General features: G+C 45.2%; 1 protein-coding gene across 1 annotated transcript in view; it reads left to right on the top strand.

Moving 5' to 3' along the window:
* Positions 1-2,717, top strand: part of iars1 (isoleucyl-tRNA synthetase 1) — a 30,620-nt gene extending 27,903 nt beyond the window's left edge. Inside the window, exons 30-33 of the mRNA XM_062459411.1 lie at positions 112-237; positions 473-619; positions 851-1,003; positions 2,385-2,717. Of these exons, the coding sequence (XP_062315395.1) occupies positions 112-237; positions 473-619; positions 851-1,003; positions 2,385-2,467 (509 nt within the window). The 3' untranslated portion in view covers positions 2,468-2,717. The remainder of the gene's footprint in view (positions 1-111; positions 238-472; positions 620-850; positions 1,004-2,384) is intronic.
* Positions 2,718-18,150: the final 15,433 nt, after the last annotated feature.

The raw sequence follows: 18,150 nt of genomic DNA on the forward strand, positions 1-18,150 counted from the left end.
ATCTTAGGATGGCAGGAAGTGATGTCCGGTGTTTGTTCCTTCCATGATGGGAAGTGACCACCTGGCGCCAACCCTTCTCATGAACTGCTGTGGGCTGCCTTTGTGTTACAGAGGGGGTGGTCCTGTTGGAGAACCCTAAAGGGGACAACAAGCTGGACATGGAGAAGCTCAAATTTGTCTGCGGAAGCATCTTTGGGGCTGGCAACACCCGACTCTGTGTGTTCAACGGCAAGACCGGTAAGAGGCCGAAGAAGGCCGCAGGTATCACTGGAGAGAGGCAAAGTTGGTTCTTTGAAGTGTTCGTCTGGACATCTTCGAAAATAGTCGTTTGTCAAAGACAGTGTGGCCTTGCTAGAACAGCCTGGGGCCAGATAGATGGCTCTCCCCAGCCCCTGTAGCAAATCTGAGCAACACGGAAAAAACACATGTCCTATTTTATGACCGTGCTACCTGTCTGTGCTCTTCTTTTCAGAGCTGACCAGTAAATCGGACCTCCTGGCCCTCAATGGGAAAACTCTGTCAGTGACTTCAGGAGGTTCCGCTCCCGGAGAGACGCCCAGCTCGGACTCGCTCGTCTGCCCCTACGTCAACCTCCAGCTCCTCGATGCAAAACCAGCCGGTACGCGACTCCTCTGCCGTGGTGTCCCTAGTTTTGCACCCTTCCCTGAATGCTCTTCTGCCCACATTCTCTCCCTCCATGCATTCAATGTCCAATTTCTACTCCCCTCTCCCCTTGTTTTTCTCCGATTTTCATTTTCTTCCTTGTTACATACCATGGGTACTGCTAACTCTAACTGGTATAAACATTTCCAGAGATACTAACAGTCAACTGCTGTGTCTCCTGCTGTAGAGTGTCAGAGTGGTGACGTGGGCACCCTGCTGCTGGTCAACCCTGTGGGCCAGACCGGCCTGACCCACGCTGGCCTGCTCTCGGAGACCGCCAAGGTGTTCGGCCTCCGCAGCAGAAGACTCAAGGTCTACCTGGACCAGGACCTCACTGAGGGTAAAGCTTCCAGGATGATCAATCCACATTTACCAGTTAATTATGTGCGGCTTCCGTGGAGGCCAGCATGATTTCATCTTCCGTTGGATTCTGCAAGCTTAGGGGGAACGCAACCCTCGGAGTGAGCCCTGTGTGCTATTGAATACCTGTCATTCTGGTGATTTCATATGGAAAGATCCAATTACCTTGTAGAAGGTGCTCATTCATCTAAATGGTGATAGAGTAGAGTATATCCCAAGACTGTTAGACCTAGTGTTCAGTCACGGCTGTCCTACCGGTGCTGTGTTGATTACTGGTGCCTCCTACCCTTCGACATCCATCTCCGAGCAGTCTCCGAGCAGACGAGAGGTTATTTACAACCCCATGTTCAATTGTGCCCTCTGCCTGCCAGCCTTGACCCCTTGGTTGTCCATGGGAGGTTTGAAGGTTGACCTTCCTGTTCCTGTAGCAGAGCAGCCTGAAGCAATGAAGAGGCTTTCTCAATGATCTCCAGTATATGGGCCAATACTGGCAGATGGTCTCTGCCTCTGCTGGCTCTCACACAGCACTCCTCCTCATTACGCGCAGCTCACTTAACTAGAAAGGTTTACTCCAGTGTTTGCTCTGGGGACCAGAGTTGACTGTACCGACTTATGCAGGAAAGCTGTATCAGAGGGAAAATGGCTGGGGTTCCTAAATCACCAAAACTAGTAATAAGTAAGTCGTTAAAATACCATGTAACAGCATATTTTACTAACTTAGATTTTATGAGAAAATCTTTCTCTCGGCTCTTTGGATTTCATCAACCTTAATTAGTTACGAACAATAGATTTTAGGAGCAGTGCCGCGAAATTACAGTCCTCAGGACCCGCTGTTCTGTATGTTGTAGATCAGGGGTTCCCAATCCTGGTCCTCGGACCTCCCTGCCCTGAATGTTTTCGATGTTTCCCTGCTCCAAACACACCTGATTCAAATGAATGGTCATTATTAGGCTTGGATAACGACCATTCATTTGAATCAGGTGTGTTGGAGCAGGGAAACATCGAAAACATGCAGGGCAGGGAGGCCCGAGGACCAGGATTGGGAACCCTGTTCTAGATGTTTCCAAGCTCACACACCAGATTCACATGAATGGTCGTTATGAGGGTTCTGCGGAGTGTGATAACGACCATTCATTGGAATCAGGTGGGTTGGAGCATGGAAACATCTAAAACATGCAGGACTGGTGGTACTTGAGGACAGGTTTGAGAACCACTGCTCTAGAACATACAGGACAGTGGGTCCTGAGGACCGGGGTTAAAGATAGAATCAATCTGCTCAAGTGTAAAGTTGCTGTATATGGAGCTAGTGCTATATAGGTTCTCCTTTTCAGCTCCTTACTGTATGAACCCTTGTCTTTCAGAACTGCCTGCCAACTCCTCTGTGAAAACCCTAGACGCCAAGACGCTGTACGTCAAGGTTTTGTCAACGACTGCAGAAGCCTGAGCACGTCTGTAGGTTCAAGGGAAATGAATAATGAAGTTTTTCCTCCCGGTCTTTCACACGATATACTATAATAAGCAATGAAGTTGACAGTTTCCCAGTATTCGATGAGTGTTCTAAACTGTATTTCATTTGTCTAAAAGTGTCAAATGTGCTCGTCAGCATTCATGCTCTGTCACCAGTAGGTATCTGAAATGCTGAGCGGAGGCCACTATGGACTGCTGAGGTTACTAATAAAACATGTTTGGAGGAATTGTCTTGTCGTTCTATATCTTGTCCCTGACCTGCACAAGGGTAAGGCCTACTATCACTGAGGCCTGTTGACCTAGTAAGTGAACCGCCAATGGCCAGAGGTATTAATCTTACCCTAGCATATAGGTCATTCACTACAGTGGTTGGAACGTTGCTACATGCACCTACGCTACTTAAATCGTATCCCTAGTTTAGTTGCCATAAATCACTGCAAATAAGTAATATCAGTCTTTTTTCAGGTGCTCTAGTGTCTTGGGATCTGAGATAACCAGACTACGTCCTATATGATTATGTTGGCGTTACCTGATTTTTGGGGAGTAAAAAGAAGAGTTGTTACCAGACTGCAGCAGTTAAATCCTGTATTGCAACATCCTTGAAAACGGATGCACCCCTTCTCTGTGGTGGACATGGGCTGCTGAGTGAATATTGAGTACACCTCTCCCTCCACCCCATCTGCTAACTCTGGGCAGTCTGCACTCGAGCCCTGAAGCGCCTTCTTCCAAAACTGACCTGTCGGCCATCTGCTACCACACACCACACGTCCATACGATCTCAAGTTCCTTGAGAGTTCCTCGAAGTAGAAGACGTCACTTGAGCCACAGATAGCTGTGGTGGGGCCTGTGTGACTAGCGAGTGCTCGCAGAGCCCATAGGAGGTGCCTGTAGAGTGGTCAGTATTGGGGGCCTTAATGATGCTTGATGGAACGCATTATGAGGGCAGGTGCTGATCTTTAGAACATCGATGTTGGGGTCGTCTGTCAGACTACTGACTGAGTAATCAGTAATAACTGATACTGTCATTTTGAGGTATCGCTATGGGCAATGTTAAGTTTTACAGTACTTCAATGTTCACACACTGTCAGATTTGATCTGCAAACATTTCATGTTTGCAGATCTGGACTTACAAACTTTGAGGAGAATGTGTTGAGAGCACACGCTTTTAATGCATTCATGGAACACTAACACTTATTGCCATATTATTATTTTTTTCCGTTAATTGTATAGCCGATTAAATCTGTCTTACAAGACAGTTGTTCCGTTTGTAATGTCAATGGCATTACAGTACATGTATACCCCCCCTCGGGTCATGTGTGGTACGTAATGGAAAAATCTCAGTCACTAAATCAACTTTCCCTCACATCTTCGTTGACTGCTATGCTCTCGATCTAAAATGTTTTCGTGAAGACATTAAAAAAATCAGAAATACAAACAGGTAAGGACACATGATATTATTGCCGATGGGCGGTCGTAGTTTAATATTTGTAAAACCGTTTTTTAAATAACCAATAAATGACCAACCGTAAGTCCATGTAAAGAAAAAAATTGCGTTTTGAAAGTAAGGCTCATGAACTTTGCAATTGTTTTAAGTTGACATTTGTATATCCTCAAGAACGCTATGCACTATGTTGAAAAACTGGGAAGTTTCACACATTTTCATTGGCCTAATTGGCCTTTTTTTGTTTACATTGTGAGAAACAAATGACGAAAGGGAATCCTAAAATTAAGGCTATGTTTTAGCGTTGAAGAAATTGAAGCAACTGTTAGGCTGTGATGACATTCCTTTTGACCGGTTGTGATCAAACCCGATGCAATGTCAAATTGATTAGGATGACGTGCAGTCCTTGGAACTGTGTGGTGACATACTGTAGCGGTAACATGGTTTTCGTCACGTTACTGATCTCTCTTACTCAGATGCGGGATCACTGGATCAGTGCGCTTGCTTGCTCTGTCCACTCTCCTGAAACTTCGGGCACAGGTAGGACACAAACACATTACAAATACCCAGTTATGTGTAGATGAGGGCGGATGTACTCACTGCCTATTAATGTGGCACTGGCGTTTTTAATCGCTGTCATATGCCAGATAACGTAAAAACGTTTTGAGGTCGCCAATATGGCAATTCACTGTACTAAACGACGAGATTTCAGAATGTCATTTTTAACATAGCCCTACTATAGCAATACTGTTCCCATTAAGCATTTTTGCATGGTATATCTTTTCTCTGACGAAAATGTTATATGTGCACGCCTCGAGCCCAGCAACATGTAGACGATGCGCAACAGCTAACTGTGCCCTTAAGAAAACTGAAGAGATGCTTCATCCAAATTAATGTAGGCTATATGGACATTAGATTTGGGAATTTATCAAACCCATCAGATCCTTAGCTTTCGAATTGGCTACTCTTTCTGGAGTCATTATCAGTAGAATGATTGGAAACCCTTAATGAACTTCGCTGTTAGGCTACTTGATTTGGCTTGCTTGTGTGTTAGGGTGAGTCTCGAGACGTTATGCAAAAGCTGCAGAAAATCAAAGGTAGGTAAGTCCTCATTTAATTAGGTAAGTAAACATGGATTGGTGATAGTAAACAAGTCATTATTTACATGTGTTGTATATGTTCATGTGAGTCCTGTTTGGTATGCCTATACTATAGACCAGTTTATACTGTAGGCATTTAGTTCTAAAATCTTGCTTGAGAAACACAACCAGACTGGATCACTTGGGGTGTATTAGAACTCAAAAACCCATAAGTTTCTAACAGTTATGTAATTCACACATGAAGTAATAGCTTACTGTAATTAGCTATGGGCCAGTGGACTAGGGTGTTGAGAGGTTTGTAAGGTCCAAATGAGTCACTTAGTTTTTCTATTGGTTCGTCTAGTATAAAAGAATGAAGTTGATATCTATTGTAAACAAGGACAGGCTATTGGACGTTTAATCTTGTGTTGAAGTGGGACCAGTACACTTGAGTTTTGCACATGACTTCTACAGTGTATGATGACAGCTGATATCCCTCTGAGAGAGAACTGTTTGTTGATCATTCCTTTGTTTAAATTTGATCTAAAGGATATGCGTTGTGATGCTTTGAAATCAACAAAAGGTTTAACCAAGACCTCTCCTCAACCACCCTCCTTCACCTCGCTTTTTCAGTGGCTTTTAAACAATAGCACTCAGTTGGGCGAGCGGCTTGGTCACCACAGCAACTTGGTTCTTATTCGACCTAATTCTTCCTGAAGCCATAATTTAATCGGCTAACCAATTTGTTAGTTGCCTTCTGTTAACTGCTTCGATAGAAGTTCCTCTATGCCAGTTTTGTGAATAGATTGTTGTCTTGATGCATTGGAATTATTATCATTCAAAATGATCTTTCATAATATTAGAGTAGGTCATGCATTCACTTGTCTAACCTTGAGCTGGATAGCTCAGGAAACAGTGGTCCATTCCTAATTTGAGTTGTGTAGGGGTCTTAACTCAATCTTGATTCAACTCAAAAATAACTTTGAACCTGTCCTGTGAGTGATTTTGACACAAGATGCCTCGTTCAGATTCTTAGAGGTACAGTCAGATTCCAGGAAAGTAAGTGTGACCTGAAACAGTACCTAGTCTCATCGTGTTCAGGTATTATTTTGTCGCTGTCGCCTGTTTCCAAGGCTCTTTATCAATATGCATGAACTGCTGGGTCCAAATCAATAATGTAGGCATGTGGCTCTAGGAACTGTGGTTTGTAAACACAGTATCATTTTGGATGAGTCTAAAATACCAGGATTAACTTCATTTTTGGCACAAGCCCTGACATCGGATTGTATATTCAGTATTAGGTTGATACTATTATACTATTAGTTGGCAGGCTTTTGTGTACCAGCTGGAACCTCTAGACATGGGCATTGTTTGTGGCACACTTTTCCACTGCCTCCAGTGCCACCAAGGTGACATATTTCTTCTCACACTCTATGCTGAGTTTCATTAAGTGTTCTTGATTGATGAGACAGAAGCCAAATGTGTCTTCTGCAGCAGAGGCAGGATGAGATGCCTTTTTTGCGTTCACTTTAGTGAAGTAAACTATTTGATGTTAAATAGTGAATCATGTTCATACATTTTAATGGAATTACGGTGGCCATTTTTCCCTCACCTTATGCCAGTATCGGCCAAATTTGGTTATTGGCTCCGTGAATTCTCACAGCTAGCAGGGCTTCATTGTCTGACGTGTAAAGAATTGATTTTCTTTCAGTTTGGAGAAAGATGAAAAGATTCACGTTTCTCATAATTATGTCAGTGCAGTCAAATTATCTTTCTTCTGTCTAAAACTATATAGTCGCTTTCAATCTACTGAGTAGAGGAGCTGTAATTTCATATGCGTCAAAGGAACAGTATCTATAAGGGAAGAGCAATCATGTAAATTTGACATCCTATAGAGTCGAGAATAATTACTGTCCTACATACTGTGGTTAGTGAAGTAAACCTAATTACCTGTTCTGAAACAAGCAGATTTGTCACATGAAATGGATTCCCCCTTCTGAATAGATTGCATACTGCCGACCCTCACTTCATTAGATCTGCACATATATGATTGTCTCAGCGTGAGATTCTATATTTAATCCCATCAATGTCAGGCAAATGACATGGTTGGAACCAGAATGACAGCTCCTTATGTTCCTCGACAACAGTGGAGGTGTGCAGGTGAGCACACCTGAGGCAGGGGCTGGGGAGATATACTGGTCAGCATGTCTCACAGAGATAATAGCATACGCCTGCGGTGAGGGTTCAGTTGTTCTTTGTCATATTCTGACCTCTGGACCCTATCGTCAATCCACTGTTCGTTGACATTTTCTTGAGTTTGTGTCTTCTGTGCGTACCGCATCACTCCTTCTCAGAAGAAATGTAGACAGCCAGGTCTCCGGTCGGTAGATTAAGCTGTTTATCAACAAAAGAAATCCACAAACCATGCCCCAAAATAGAGAACAAACATGTTTCTTCTCAGGGAGAAAGACCTTTGTGAGTGGGATGGCAAGACTCAACGGTTATTTCATTGAAAGGATCAAGCATATGGACAACACGTGATGGATAGGTGATCAGGGAGAAGTCATCATTTATCAGCTAGGGTACAGCTGTTGCATTCTGGGTTATGTAAGACAGCTGTCCATCACAGGTCTTTCCAGCTTGAGATGAATGTCAGTTGCAGGAAATGGGAAGTGTCATCTTCAAGGCATTGCCTCTGATGTCATGACCTTGGTGCTGACCAATCTTATCGTCAGAAGCATGTCCCTGAGAGGTAGTGAACTGCTCTGTCACAGACCACAGACCGCAGTCGCCACTTTTTTATAAATTGTTCTGGAGACTGTTCTGGTTCTCTGCTAATTTCAGTTTCCACAGGCACCTTCTTATACAAGTCACTGTAGTTCAGTACAAACTTCGAAATGATCAATGTAAAGACATATAGCAAATATGCTTATTTCCGTTTGTTTGTATTTAGTTTTTTTTTTTTTTTACTAAGACATTAAGGATAAGCCTATCAAACATATCTCCTTGATTAATCTATAGTAGTAAGTATAGTAGACTGTATAGTAGACAGTCAAAGGTTAGGGACCATTCCAGAAGGTTTTACATAGGTCGATACATACACACTGTATGCCATCAATATGTTTATTGTCCACTTTAATCAGCTTCCACAAGCCTACACAAAGGGCTTTAAATATGAATGTAAAAAGAGGTGGTGCATTGCGAATACCCCATCAAGCAGACTTTTCCCCCTCTCTTGTCGAAACTCAAAGGGGAGTGGGGGGGGGGGGGGGTGGGGGGTGGTGGAGATGGGTTGTTGGTAGAAGGTGCTATGGTCCTCAGGGATTTCAGTAGGGGGCAGTGTTCTCCTGCAGCCCAGTGTTGGCTGTCATCAGGCTGGGCAGCCAAGGCTGCAGCCCCAGCTTGCCCTGGCACTACCAAGGTTGGTGTCCTGTTTACCTCTCCTGTCCAGTTGGTTGGTTTTCATCATTGGTCAGGACGTTTTTGGATTTCATCTGAATCCAAATCGGTCTATCCATTATTGGGTATATATGTCGGGGGATTTGGTAAAGGATACTTTGGCCATGTTGAAGTAAAAAAACAAAAGCTAAGCATTGTGTGTCACCCTGGACATAGTTTATTTGTACACGCATGATAACCTGAACCGACGAATCACAAACATGGTCAATTTAGGATGCTGTTCATCCCGATGTATAGACTGGATTTTCGTCTCACACATGCTAATGTTTGTGGAGCGTCGGAGCAGAGGAGCAGCTCACACTGAATCAATGTGATGGCTAAAAATAGTGGCTGATCATTTACAGCACGGTTCACTTCCCTGCCCTCTTCTCATTAAGAGGGGTCACAATATCGGATCGGTCGTTTGTTAATGGGTACATCCCATCAATGCTACGCCTGTCGACGAAAAGTGCTGACATTCTCTCGCTTAACACGTGTGATAGCGGGTGATAACGCCAGGCCACTGACGCTCAAACCGTCGAGCGAGGCTGCAAACATCTCGCGCCTCCCGGAAGCTCCTCACTACCTGGCGGTTCTGTACGGGCGCCCTGCGGTCATCCAAGGCTCGCGCGTCTCTCCCTTCCCTCTGTTGGTTTTTCCAGAGAAAAAGAGAGAGTGTGTGGAACTTAGGAGAGATCCTTGTGGGCTGTAGTGGACAGATCAAGGAGACGGACCCTCTCCCGGGGTTCTCCTTGCTCACGTGATGTCACGGCGAATTAGCGTGTGTGCGCTGATGCCGCAGCGATGCGGCTATGGGGACCAATTACCAGCCCCCTGGAACGCTATATCTGAATACAGCCATGAACTCACTGTACACAGCTCTGAGCTGCTTTAGGTTGACAAATTGCACCATAAAACATTGTTTGTGCTCGGTGGTGTGCTTGTGAAAGACCCTCCTGGCATTTTACGGGCTATTACAGATATATGTTTGGACATGTAACTATTAAGGATATGGCCCGGGCTGACCAATGTTTGCTGTATTTGGGCCTCATTATGACTGTGCTTTGTCAACCAGAAGCAAGTTATGTAGTCACAGTACTGTACCTCGGTTCTTTCACATTCTTTCCTACTATACTGTAAGTATGCATGTCTTACATGCCACAATAATAACATGTCATCTATTACATCAACAGACAACTACAAATGTGGCTGAATATGTGGTAAATGTGCCCCATCGAAACACGTCGGATGGGCTAACCAGCATATGGTGGCAGCTATGAATAGAAGTGTTTGAGGGTGCTGTCTATTTAAAGTCGCCTCCTGTGGAAGATGTCCAACTCCAACTCAAAGGGCATGAGGGCATGGGAAGTCCTTCGCTACAGTTGGCTTCACATATCTTCCCCGCTAAGACATGAACCAGTGTCTGTGTTCTCATTCGACAACCTTTACCACAGACACACTTTGCCACAAAGCATTGTCCTTTCACCCTGTAATAATTTGAAAGAATATGAATCCAACTCTAAAAGCACTTTTCTTAATATTGTTGGTAGGGGTTATCACTTTTTGTCACGTTCGTCTTTGCTATCTTTTTAGGCTCAAGCCTCAACATGGTCTTGTATACAATCTGCTTGGGTGGTGTAATGGCTTTTGAGCACAGATTATTCTGAAATGTGTGGGGATAAAGGGATTTGCCTCGACTGAATGCACCTGGGAATACTGGCCCCTACAGGCACATTTACTAATACATACCCAATTACCATTGGTTACTATAGAGATGGAGTTCACCCACACAGACAGACCACAATTCTATCCTCAACGTTTTGCCCCATCTTGTTACTTTTAGTCGGTAAAAACCAGGAAGTGCCGACCCGTCAGCGTCAGGCCCCAGGGTCCGTCTCTTCCTGCTGCGGTCACCTTGACGACAGCGCCGGGGATGAGGATTGGAGCCCACGCTCCACAGCTGTTCCCCTCTGACCTTGTGCGATCTCACGGCCCCTCCTGCCCGCCTGCTCCGCGTGCTGTAGGTATGTGGCTCAGCTAGCCCAGCCCCTGGTCCTCCCATCCCCTCACAGAGCCCCGGGCCCCAACCGCACGGCCGCCGCTGCTGCTGCTGCTCTTTCAGCCCTCAGAATGAACATTCTCATGACAAACGCCTTATTGTCTGTGTGGAAAAGCTGCCAGACCTGGCCTGGTTGCTGCTGACTATTTTTAGCTGGGGCCACCACCGCTACCGACCACCGCAGGGATATTTGGATACGTTTTTGGTGGCTGGGAATCTCAAAGGCTTCATAGTAAGTAACTCCATCAGCATCCGTGTTTGTTTGTTTTTTTGTTGGTAAGAACTACAAGGTGTTGTAGTTACTTTTCGGGTTCTACCCAGAGCAGTGCTGTTGACATGCTGCTTGGTTTAAAACATGTTGAATCTGTGGTGCTGTAAATGTTTTTCTGGCATGTTGCTCCGCAAGGTTTATTTCGGATAATACATGTTTTTAGTTGTTTTGAAGGGATTTGACCCGATAAAGATAGAATGGCTCATTCTCTAGTCCCAGGGATGCCAGTTAACTTCTGTAAACAGTAGTATTCACTGTGAAATCTAAGAACGTGTAATTTATTATTATTATACCTAAAAGTAACACACCATCCTAAAAATGTAATTCCCCGTGTTCCCAAACATGATTTGTTCAGTAGTAGCAATAAGGATGGTAGTGTTTCCCTTATTTGACAGGGGGACTGAAGCACATGGAAACTTTCAAAGTAAGCTCATCCCTAAACATGGAAAGTAGATATGCTAACTGGAATACTGTGATGGTGAGAACATCTGGAGGAACAACCACACTGCCAAACCCAGAAACATGAAGGGTCTCAAAACTCTCCTGGGGAAAGTTGAATCACAAGGCTAAATAAAGCAACTGTGTACCTAGGACTTCCTTTACTCAATATGGACATAAGCACAGTGCTTTGGGTTACAGGTCTCCTTGAATTGTCATAGTCAAATTATATTTTTGGGTTACTGCAGTCTGTATAGCATAACTTTTATACCTGAATCTGTATTGGAATGTGATCTACTCACCTCTGTCTGTCTCTGTCTCTATTGCTTTCTCTCCCTCTCTATCTCTCTCTGTTTATCTCTTTATCTCTCTCTCACACACACACACGCGCACACACACACACACACACTGAAGGCCGTGAGTGATGAGTGTAGGAGCCCATACTGCAGCTGGAGAGTGATGGGTCTTGGGTGAGCCAGTCCCATACCCACCGGTGACCCGACAGTGTAGCCTCCATGACACCAATTATCCCGAAGAAGAAGCTGCTTCAGAGATTCGAGCTCTCATTCTTCACGGCTTGGCGAAAAGGAGCTTAACAAAGCACCTTCACCTCGGGCTCAGAGGTGGCCCCGTGGAAGCTTTCAGTTCTCAGTGTTCCTGAAGGCACCCCAGGGCCTGGATGGTGGATTTGTGCATGTAGGTGTGGATCCTTTGTCTTTGTGATCAGTTTGTTTTACATTCTCGATTGTAAACAGGGAAGTAAGTTTGGCATGCGTCATATACAGTGACCGCTCACATTTGATTTATTATTTACATTTCTTGACAATTGTCTGAAATACAGAAATACAGCTGACCATGTAAAATGTGTCATTGTAACATGGGAGTGCAGGACAACTGTCCAGTTATGTGAGCGCTGACTGTGTGCTCCAGCCTAGTTTGCCTTCATGGCCTGAGGCATGCTTCAAATTGCATTCATCTGCATTCAACTGCCTTTGGCCTTGCATGCATTCAGTATAGATAAACTCAATGGGCCAGTAAAACGCCTGCACCTCGGTGGCTAACGAGTCCAACTGGCCCGGCTGCTGTAGGGTTCATGTGAACATCACTAAAACACAAATCTTTCGTCAAATCTTTAAAAAAATATGTAAACGCGAGTAAAAGCCTCTGTACTATTTATAGGACGTCTGGGCGGCCTTTATTTGAATGAGGAGAATTGATCCAAGTTTTTGGTACACGGCACTGTAGTTGGGGCGGCCAAAGTGTTACATTTCCCCATATGTTATGTTTTCATGAAGCCACTGTCTTAAATCTCGCATCACCCCAACAGTGTTGAAAATCATGGAAAATCCCATCTAGGTGTTTCTTACACTTAAAGCAATGGAAAATACTGGCTGGCCAAGTGGAAATAGCCCCTGAGAATAAATAACTTGATAATGCAAATGGCAGACTCAACGAACAGCTCAGAGAGCCATTAAAGTGCCTTGCTAGATATTATCAATGAAACCATGCAGACAGAACAGGCCCACCGAGGAGCTACCTGTGCTGTAGCCTTAACAGAGGCTCTGCTTCCCAAAATAGACAGTAGCAGTGGCCCACTAAGCGGGGTTACTCAGTTCAATTAGACAGCATAGTTAATTGGCTCTTTATAATGATTACGACGAGGAGGAAAGAGGTGCCCAGGGGAAATGGCTCAATACTGAGCATGAAATAGCTTCAGAGTTCCCATGGGAGCTACCGGGTTGCCTTTTTTTGTTTTTTGGCATTCGGCGTTCACAGTTTATTCATGCCGTTTCAAATGCCGGCTAAAGGACAGTCGTTTTCCTTTGACATTTCTCAGTTTGCTCTACGAGAGGAATTTGGTCAAAGCGAGTTTGACCGATCTACCTTCTTGTAGGTGGTTTTGTGTGGTACTTGACTGCAGTTATTCTTATGAATTGTTGTCTAGTATCGTTTGGCACCTTTGCTTCTCTTGTGAGTTATTGCAGACATGTGCTCACAAGAAAACCGACAAGCTAGCTACCATTGATACCCTCTGATATAAGACAGTTGCCTTTTTATATAGTGGTACTTTTACAGTTCATCTGAAACATGACTTGTTCAGGACATACACAGTCAGAGTACGGTTGTTTTTTTAGACAGCTGAAGAAGAATGAGTCAAGTGTCCTTCTGATAATAGCTGGAGGACCAAACTGTTGTGTCCAAGTCTCCAGACTGGATGACTCAACACTGTGCAAACATGCAAACAACTTATACTGTAGATACATCATTTCTCAACGATGAGTTTGTTTGGGGAACCTTGGGGGCTCACTGATTAAGAGCTGGTACCACATACGTACTGTAGGCCTTTCTGCAGGGCTCCGGGTTTGATTCCAGCCCGGGCCATTTCCTGCATGTCCTCCACTCTTATCTCTTCCCTACATTTCCTGTTACTTTACACCGGCTTTATCCAAATAAAGCAGAAAGGCCCTCAAAATCTAAAAACGAAACCAAAAACTGTTCAATTTGTGCACAGTACTCCTGACTTAAATGATCCTTCAAATAAAATGGTGATGTACCTTATCTTTATGTTCGAATGCCTAGTTCTCCCTTGTTTCTTTCAGGGACTTTGCAGGATGAGTTAAAGGACCTCTCTCTCTCCAGACCTTGAATCATTGAGTACAACAGACAGGTAAGATTTACCTTAAATTGGTCTTTGATAACAATGTGTATAAATGATGGTAAGGTCTACAGGGACACTGAGATAGGGGAAAGCCTTGGTCATGGGAGGGGGGGAGATATATCACTTTTTGCTCTGCGCAGTTGTGGATATGGATCGCAGCCCAGCTTTTTTATGACCTGTTTGTTCAACCCTGGTGGGATGGGGGGCTATTACTTACTTATCCAATCTGCCATCAACGCCGCCCGCAACAGAGAACAATACTGAGGCAGCACTTTGACTGTTTCTGGTCGTCCACCGGGCTCCGTTTGGAGAACCGAGGAGCCCACACTCCCTCAGACACGAGGTGTTTGCTGGAGAGACACAAGAGGCCGTGGGGTTTAGTGATGCCGCTGTTTGATGTGGAAATTTCGAAAGGCAACCAATCCAAAGTTGTTATATGCCTGCGCTGAGAATAATGTACTTTCTACATCAAAGGTTTATTAGTTAACATACATACGCATGAAAAACGTGCTTCCCCAGCTCCTTAGAAACATGTACTGTATAAAGACCTTCCTTGCCAACCATTTTGGAACAATTGGCTCTATGACTGTTAATTTTATGAGCAGAAGGAGTTGACAGCATATAGTGCTGTAGAGTTCTCTTGGACTAAGTGTGTCAAAGATGTAGCATAAAGTGCAGTATTCCTACTGTATATACTGTGTCATGTTCTCATATGACTCACAAAGGATGCGTTACCGTTAACCCGGTCTTAAATGCACATAATTTGTCTTATATATAGCCCCTGTGAACATTTTAGAATTCTGTCATGAAAGGGAATAAAAGTATATTTAGCTGCACCAAATTGGTGATGTAAAAGACGCCACGCGATGAGGGCACAGCACCTTTAAATATTTCAGTTCGCCTCGGCAAGCACCTTACGCATAGAACTAGACGAGTCCAATCATTTCGTATTTTCTGAAGCAATGAGATATAGTGTTTCTTATCGTGTTCTGAAAGACATACTTAGTCATCATGTTATGTTGAACATCCTTTTATACCAAGGAATTCGGATTAAAGAGCATTCGTTTTCATTTTTAATGACTCACATCCTCACTAGCCAATTCTCCAGTAGGTATTTAACTGGGTCAGGGACACTGGACCCTTCCCTTCTTACTGTATAATTCCATCACCGTACAAGTTAGCGCTCGGTTTCTCTGCTAATGTAGGTCAAACAAAGTCATATCAAAAGAAGGCACAGAGCAACCACAGGGTTACTGGAAATGGGAAATCTTTCCGGGAAGATAGATTAAATCGGATGGTTAAACAAAGTCAATAAAAAAACCTCTCATTGAATATACCTTTAATGTTATTATAAAGTGTTATTTAGTTGATTTAAGAGCATTTTACAGTTAATATAAATGTAAAACAATGCAGTCATTGCCTAGCAATTCCCTGCAAAATCTCCTGTTTATTACTGTGTTGTATTCCGGCTAATGTTTATTGTTAGCATCACTCTAATTTTATCATCATCGATTTATCATATGCTAATGACTGCATTGCACAAGCTGCGTGCTGTTGCATCATCAGACCATTTTCACTCTCCGATCCGATCCGTATTCCTTCGACGGATACGCTGCTGCACTGCATCAGCACAAGCCAGCTGTGAACTGTTCCAATGATCACCAAGCAACAGTCTTTCCTCTCCTCCCACCTTGAAGAAGAACCAAAAAAAGGAAAAGAGCCGGCCAGCGTTGACCCAGTCCTCGGTGGAGTCTCACCTCCTTAAACACATCCCGACGCTAGAGGCCCCTGCTGCTCCGCATAGTCAGCCCTGCACCGTGGGAGTGGATGGCGTTCAAGTGACCTTGAAGGGAGGCAGGCGGGCTCAGACGGAGACTCGGGCTCTACAGCTCCCAGCTAGCTAGCTAGCGGCCTGCCTGCCTGCGCTGCCTCCGTGCGCGCGCGTGTGCGTGCGCGCGCGTGTGCGTGCGCGCGCGTGTGCGTGCGCGCCCGCGCGTGTGTGCGTGCGCGCCCGCGCGTGTGTGTGTCAGCGCCGGCCGGTGTTGATTGCGCAGTGAAGCTCAACCGTCCCTGGTTAGCATGCAGTCCAGTCAGTCAGGAAGAGCCGACCAGAGACCCGGGGCCACCCGGCTCCCTCTAATCACATGCTTCGTTGTCACCTCAGCGGGCCCTGCCTCCACCCCTGCTCGCCTCCCCTTTTCCCCCCTCCTCCTCTCCACCCCCTGCCCTCCTCCTCTCCACCTCCTCTCCTCCTCCCACCAGCTCATCGCTCCTCACTCTCTTTCCCCTTTTGTTGCACCTTTGTTTTCGATCCTTCTCCCGCTCCCCCTCTCCCATCCCCTTTTCCCCCTTCTCTCCTTGCCTCTCAGCGCCTCTTTTCCTCCCCTTGGCTCCTGATCCCGTCTCCCTGGTGGGGCCGGGACCCAGGGGAGTAGCCTCCACAGTGGCAGTAGAAGGAGCAGACCCCCTGGCAGGGTACAGGAGGAGCAACACTCTGCTCCACCCTGCCTTATCATGTCTGAGGATGAAACTCTGTCACTTTCACATCTCCATAATCCTCCCTGGTAAAAGAACCCCCCCCCCCCCCACACACACACACCTCAGTTACCATTGCTAAGGACTAACTGGTATGTGACTAAGATGCTGTTGTTTAGATACATGGGTTCCATTTAAGATCGCCTAAGTTTTATACGGTTTCGTTGTGACCTGTCACTCTGCCAAGCAAAGCTTACAAATATGCAGGACATACTCTTCCTCTGTTTGGAGATAGATATTATGACAGGAAAATTGGATTGGTTTAATGGATTGGTCCTCTCGTCTGGTTCCTCAAAGACTGTGTCCTTGACCTTGATCGGGTCCTTGAAGGCCTGCATTCCTGCACAGCTTAGCTGGGCTAATATTAGACTCCAGGGTTGGCTACCCCCAGTGATTGCTGCTAATTAGACACTGTACGTGTTGCCAATATGTGGGTAAAATAGTCAACCATCATGGCGAATAATATAAGGGGTTTATAGACATTAAGATGTTTGGGAAGAAAAGCTGTTGTTTTGACAGTCTGTACTGTAAGACAGTTGCCGTTGCCGAGCAGACTCCCCAAATAACAATGACTGTAGGCTTAATCCAGCGATGCAGCAGGTTTCAATCCAGTATATTACTGGTGACATGACTTCAAACATCAAATAAAAGGGAAATCAGAAACTGAGCAAAACAATGGGAATGACTTGTTTAGAAATGAGTAATGCTGATTCAGGAATGTTAATGCTGGGCTTATGGACACAACTGCATTATGTAGGTTAAGAGCAGTGTGAATGTGACCTAGCAGCAGTGTGGCTTTGCCTTGCTAGCTACAATCATCATTCATACTGCCTTGCGGATCTGTTGCATAGCAACTGGAACTTTTTGAGAGGAGGAAATCTTTCACCAGAGGAATGTGTCAAACCCAGTCTCTAGCAGGGATGAAAATGCCCTGAACTGAGCTTCTGTAGTGGGACAGTAGATCAACCCTGTTCAGATGATTCAGGATATAGATTTGGTTCTCTCAGCATGACAAGATATGAGGTGTTAGATTGAAAACATACCTCATTTCATGCCGTCGGTCATTTCGTCCGCTCATTTTGTTGCAGCGACGTGTTGCGTAGCAATAAACACCCCCGCATTGTTTATCACCGCGGGGGCGTCTGGGGTGAGGGGAGACATGCTAATGACCTCCGTGGTGTTGATTCAGCAGTGTCTTCTACAGAGGCCAGATGATATAATCAAGTTATCTCCGTGCCCTCTGCAGGTGTGTGACACTGCAGCCAGACCGGTCCAGAACTGCTCCTTCCTGCCTCCTCCTGTTAGGGTGTTTCCACCCTAACCCCTCCCCACTTCCTGTCTGTGGGACGGCCGCTCTCCGTCAACACGGGAAACTCGACTTCAACTCTCACAGCCCCCCTGTTCGTGATGTTTTCTCCACTGCCATGTTAACTTTGTTAGGTTTTAACGATCCTCCTGGTAGTTCATTGAACCGCACGGAGGGACGGTGCGTTGTGTTATTATAAGCGGCTCATCTGCGTTCCTCGCTCTGTTCCCTGGGAGGAACACGGTTCCCTCCAGTGCTGTGGTTACCCAGACCTTTGCCCTCCCGCTGTTTCCCTAGTCAGTCAGTTACCAAGGAAGTGGCACACCGGACGTCACGGAACGCTTCTTACTAAAACCTCTGGTTTCTCATTCGTCATCTCTGCTTTTGTTTTCTTAGGTTTACCTGATAGATCCCGTGTATTAGTTAGTGGTGTA

Source organism: Osmerus eperlanus, chromosome 1 (genome assembly GCF_963692335.1).
Source record: "Osmerus eperlanus chromosome 1, fOsmEpe2.1, whole genome shotgun sequence".
NCBI classification, from domain to species: domain Eukaryota; kingdom Metazoa; phylum Chordata; class Actinopteri; order Osmeriformes; family Osmeridae; genus Osmerus; species Osmerus eperlanus.